At 55.2% G+C, this 5,697-nt stretch overlaps 1 protein-coding gene across 1 annotated transcript; it reads right to left on the bottom strand.

Annotated features, from left to right (window-relative positions):
* Positions 1-264: 264 nt before the first annotated feature.
* SOX9 (SRY-box transcription factor 9) lies at positions 265-5,172 on the bottom strand. Its single transcript, XM_068413196.1, has 3 exons — positions 4,436-5,172; positions 3,293-3,546; positions 265-2,721 (listed from the first exon to the last, which is right to left on the bottom strand). Exons 1-3 carry the CDS (start codon positions 4,864-4,866, stop codon positions 1,946-1,948), a joined length of 1,461 nt encoding a protein of 486 aa, XP_068269297.1. The 5' UTR covers positions 4,867-5,172; the 3' UTR covers positions 265-1,945.
* Between the last annotated feature and the right edge of the window lie 525 nt (positions 5,173-5,697).

Raw genomic sequence — 5,697 nt, 5'->3', positions numbered from 1 at the left:
GGGCTTCAGCATGGCCCTGATTTTGCTTGAAAGCTGTTTATAAATCAGACACGGGTGGAGGGTTTAACTTTTAATACAATGTGTATTTATTGCAAACAATAATATACAAAAAAAAAGGTAAGTTTCACAAAGAGAAGGATCTTGCAAACAAAACCAAACAAAACAACTTACCTAAAGACAACATATGATTTAAATGACAGGTCTTTTAAGTTACAGAAATACTTTAAAAAGATCTGCTTTTATACAGAAATAGAAAGATGCCATATTATAAGAGTGCTTTAAGATTTTTTTTTCTTCTACTGAATCCCTAAAAAAAAAAAAGTTAACAAATATATCATTTTTTTAAATAAAAAAAGTTTGCTGTCTTTTTTAAAAAGCAATCCTTAACTGTTCAGCCACAGCTTCACCAAAGTCAGTGTCCCCACCTCAAGCCAGTTTTGGGGGTGGAAGGCTAAAACGGTGCAGCCCCCGCGGCACGGCCGGGGCGTTGGGTCTCGTCCTCGCACGAGCTCGTGTGTCCCAGAGAGCTGAGGCAGAAAACAAGGCAAATGATTCAGTGATACGCTACATTTGCAATCTTTAGTTTGTACAAAAAAAATTTTTTTTTTCCAGTTTATCCTTAAGACAAAAGAAAAAAAAAAAAAAAGGAAGAGCACAAAGTTTGTACAAACCCAGGACACAGATTCCAAAAAGAATAATAATAATTATAATAAAAAAAAAAGAATTAAAGAGATAAATAAAGGACTGGTTACAGTTTAGACCATAATTTAACAGGCACGGTTACCTTCCAAATAATGCTCTGACAAATGCAATCGCTTTTGAAAGGACTTAAGTAGAAGGGAGATTAAAAATTGTGATTAAAAACTGCTCTTCTCACAAAATAAATAATTTAAAGTATCTGTGATGTCCCACAAGCAGAGAGGAGCCCCTGGACAGGTTTTGCATCAGGCCTGGGGTGGACGGGGGGTGCCCGGAGGGGGTCGAGCTCAGCCCCCCCCCAGCCCCAGGGACAGGCAGAGCTGGGGCCAAGTGATTATCCCAGGGCTGCGTTTAAGGCTTCTCAACAGCACTTTTTGCTTTTTTTTTTTAAAAAAAAAGGTTTTGTTTTTCTTTCTTAAGGCTCAAGGTTATTAAAAAATAAAGTTAAAATCTCCTGCTGGCTGGTTTTGCTATTAGTTAGAAAAATAAAGCCTCTCCCATGCTGGTCCCCGCAGTCTCAGCTCACGTCTCCAGAGCTGGCCACTTAACAGAGCTTTGTTCCGAGTTAAAAGCACGGCCTTTTGCTTTTTTATTTTTATTTTTTAGAGAAAAAGACACTTATCTATACAAAAATACCTCTGACTGCAAGAAAACCTAGGACTGCTCCACTAAGTGTCATTTTTTTAGCTGTTGGAAAAATAAGAGCATTTTAAAAAAATCTCTAAAAAATATGTATAAATCCCCTCAAATTGGTAACGAATCATACACAGTACATACTAAAAAATATTTAAAATAGAGAATATTCCTCACAGAGGACTCTGAATTTTCTCTTTTTTTCCCCCCATTTTTTTTTTCCATTTTTTTTAATTACTGCTAAAAAAAAAAAAAAATCATGACGAAAGTCCAGAGAACAAGACAGCTGAGCTGGTTGGTTAGAAATCTCATCTCCCCGATGCGCCCTGGAAGCAGAGTTAAAGTCCAGTCCTTGGAAAGTCTGTACCGAGTTTCGCTGGTTCTCGGAGCGGTCTGGCCACTGCCCAGAGGATGCTGTAGTGCAGAAGGCTCGAGGTGCTCTCTCCTCCCCCTCCAGCTTTAACTTTAGTGTCTTTTTTTTTTAATTATTATTTGAATTTCAAAGAAGGAAAAAGTCTGAGGATGTTCTCAGATTTTCTTCTTGCTGCTTTCGTGCTTTTTTTAATTTTTTTTTTAAAATTTATATTTATTTATTTTTTTTTTTTAAATGGCTTTAGGGTCTGGTGAGCTGTGTGTAGACGGGCTGTTCCCAGTGCTGCGGGCTGTGGGTCTGCGGGATGGAGGGGACCCCCGAAGTGTCTGCAATGGGGGTGTACATGGGGCGCTGCGTGGGGTTCATGTAGGTGAAGGTGGAGTAGAGGCTGCTGCTCTGGCCGGCGGCGTGGCTGTAGTAGGAGCTGGAGTTCTGGTGGTCGGTGTAGTCGTACTGGGAGCGGGTGATGGTGGGGTAGGAGGAGCTGTAGTGCTGGAGGTTGAAGGAGCTGTAGTTGATCTGCTGCGGGGAGTGCTGCTGCTGCTCGCTGTAGTGGCTGGGGCTCAGCTGCTCCGTCTTGATGTGCGTCCTCGCCTGCGCCTGGCCCTGCTCAGCGCTGCTCAGCGCCGGCAGCCCGTGCTGGGCCTGCGGCTGCGCCGGCGCCTGCGCCTGCTGCTTCGACAGCCACACGTGGCCGGCCCCGGCCTGTGAGCCCGCCGTGCTGCTGATGCCGTAGCTGCCGGTGTAGGTGACCTGGCCGGGCTGCCCGTGGGTGGCCGGGACCCCCGGGTGACCGTTGGGGGGGAGGTACTGATCGAACTCATTGACGTCGAAGGTCTCGATGTTGGAGATGACGTCGCTGCTGAGCTCGCCGATGTCCACGTCTCGGAAGTCGATGTGGGGCGGCTGCCGGCCGCCTTCTTGCAGCGGGCGGCCCTCCCGCTTCAGGTCCTGCTTGCCGGGCTGCGTGTCCGTCTTGGGGGTGGTGGGGGGCGTGGGGGGGCCCTGCGACTGCCCTGCGGAAGGAAGGAAAGGGCGCGGGGTGTGAAGGGGGTGTCGCGCCCCTGCGTCCCCGAGGCGGGAGGTGCTGCCGGACGCGATAACGCCGTTAATAGTTAACCCGTGGGGCGGGCGGATAACAGCGCGTTGCTGCTGCAAGCAGTTGGGGAGGGTAACGCAAACACGTCCAGGTGTGAGGAACGCAGACGTGAGCCCTATCTATCTGTGCCGGGTAAAACTGCCAAGCCTTCAGACCTGAGCCGCGAGAGCGGGGCCATATTTTGGTTTATTTATTTTCTTTTTTTTTTAAAGTATGGATTCGCATTTCTCATGGGCAGAGGGGGTGGAAGCAGCCGCAGGGGCTGGCACACGAGGGCGAGGGTGTGTGTGTGCCGTGCTATGGGCGAGGCTCGTGGGCAGCTCTGCCCCTCTCCCGGTGCAGCCATCCCCTTCTTGATGCATTTCTAGGTCTCTCTCCCCCCCAACCCTTCCCCAATCCCAGTTTCAGCCTGGTTTGGGATGCGGCTTTTCTTAGTTAGCCGTGACTCAACCCCCTCCCTAACACTTTGTGGGGCCGCGAGTACCTACCCGAGTGCTCCCCGGGGGAGTGCACCTCGCTGATGCTGGAGGATGACTGCGGGGAGTCCGCCTGCAGCGCCTTGAAGATGGCGTTGGGGGAGATGTGGGTTTGCTCGGAGCCCTCCTCTTGCTCCGACTGCCCGTTCTTCACCGACTTTCGCCGCCGCGGCTGGTACTTGTAGTCGGGATGGTCCTTCTTGTGCTGCACCCGCAGCCGCTCGGCCTCCTCCACGAAGGGACGCTTCTCGCTCTCGTTCAGCAGCCTGGGGGGGGACATTGGGGATGAGGGGCTGCAGCTCACGGGGGGCATTAGCAGCTCCCCCCCACTATGGCATTAACGCCAGCCCAAACCTCTCCCCTGGACCCTGCCAAATGGCAATGTGAAGCCCCCCCAGTGCTGAACCCCCTGTCTGGGGCACACGCTGCTTGTCGCCCCCCCCAGAATTGCTTTGGTGGCAGAACAGGAGGTGTGAGAGTGGTGGCAGGGTCCAGCCCTCGTCCCCCCCAGCCTGTCCCCCCCACCCCAGCCACCCCTGCACGGGCGCACGTCCCGTCCCCGGGGTGCTTGAGGTGACGGCGCTGCCTGCCAGGGCCACGTTCCCTCCCTGCCTTCTCCTCCAGCCGCAAATTTAGGATCCCCCCCCGCTTCTGCAGTCACAGGGCAAGAGGCGCCCAGGTGACTCACTTTCCTTCTGCTTTTCTCCCCTCCCTGCCTTATTTTGGCAGCCGGAGGCACCCAGCCATGCGCCACTCATCGCACCCACCCGGGGCTTGGCACCGCACCACCCGGGCCGAGCTGATGCAACCCCCAAACCCATCGGTTCCTCTGGACAAGAGCCCAAACAACCCAACAGCCACACGGGGGGCTCCGCCAGCCCCCCCGCGGCATTGCTCAAGGGAGAGAAACCACTTGCCAGACCAGAAGGCGACCGCAGGGAACTACTTTCCCTACGTTTCCCCTGCTATTGTGGCTTCTCCTACGCCAAACAAGTTTGCGAGCCCACGCAAAAGTTTTCAGCGAGTTTTTCCAGCCTTGAAACCATCCTCTCCCTCCTCTTCCACCTCCCCTGGCTGCCGGTCCAGGCTGGAGCAGACCTTGCAGCCTGCATCCCCCCCTCCTCCTCAGCATCCCCCGCTGACCCGAGCACCCACCTCCAGAGCTTGCCCAGGGTTTTGCTGAGCTCGGCGTTGTGCAGGTGCGGGTACTGGTCAGCCAGCTTCCTCCGGGCCGCTTGTGCCCACACCATGAACGCGTTCATGGGTCTCTTCACGTGGGGCTTGTTTTTGCTGGATCCGTTCACCCGCACCGGCATGGGGACCAGCGTCCAGTCGTAGCCCTTGAGCACTTGGCTCACCGCCTCTCGGATGCACACCGGGAACTTGTCCTCGTCGCTCTCCTTCTTCAGGTCCGGGTCACCCTTGGGGAAGGTGTTTTCTTGGGGTCTGGTGTTCTCCGTGTCCGAGCCGGATCCAGAGGGGCAGGGGGACCCGGCGGAGTCATCCGACATGGTGGGGCTGGGGGCGTCGGAGATACATTTGTCCTGTTCTTCTGTCATTTTCATGAAGGGGTCTAGGAGATTCATGCGAGAAAGTGGCAGAGGGGGGAACAGGGGATGAAAAAACTTAAAAAAAAAATAAGTGGCGAAGGGGTGGGGAAGGGTTAAAAAAGTAAAACGAGGAGAGAAGAAGTCTTCACCAGCGTGAAGCCCGGCTGGGGAGAGGAGGGAGAAAGCTGGAAAAAGTTTGCAAAAGTTTATTATTTCTTTTCCCTACCCCCGTAAGTAAAAAAAAAATATATATATATATATAAAAGCGGGGGAGGATAAACTTTTGCAAGTTGCAGGAGAGAAAGGACGGGAGGAAAAAAAAAACCCCGGAGCGGCGGGGGCCGGCTTGGGCAGCGCGGGGCCGCGGGTGGGTGGCCGTGGGCCGGTGGCCGTGGCCGTGCAGCGGGGGCCGGGCGCGCCCCGCCGGTCTCCAGCGCGGCTCTGCGGCCCGCGCCGCGGCGCGGGAATAAATACTCTGCGCGGCGATTTCGGCCCGGGCGCGCTCCGCCAATGGGCGGGCGGCCCCCGGGGGCTGGCGCGCACGCGATTGGCTGAGCCGCCGCCGCGGGGCGGGGCCGGCGGGTGCGCAACGCCGCTCAGCGCCGCGCAGGGGGCGGCTGCGGGAGGGTGGATGGGGGGGGGCCCGGGCGGGGCAGCGGGACCCTTGCGCGGGTGCGGAGCGGCGGCGGTGCCCCCCCCCCCCCCTTCTCCCGCGACCCTTGGCGCCGCTCCGCCTGCCGCGGCGTTCTCTGCTTTCGGGGAGCTGCGGAGTGAGCGCTGCGGGGGGACCCTCTGCGGGTTTTCCGCGGAGCGGCGGTGGAGGAGCGCGGAGGCGGGCGGGAGCCCCGCGGAGCGGAGCGAAGCGCG

Source organism: Nyctibius grandis, chromosome 15 (assembly GCF_013368605.1).
Source record: "Nyctibius grandis isolate bNycGra1 chromosome 15, bNycGra1.pri, whole genome shotgun sequence".
NCBI classification, from domain to species: Eukaryota; Metazoa; Chordata; class Aves; order Nyctibiiformes; family Nyctibiidae; genus Nyctibius; species Nyctibius grandis.
The sequence above is the reverse complement of the archived record's forward strand: the minus strand, read 5'-3'. Positions and strand labels throughout refer to the sequence as shown.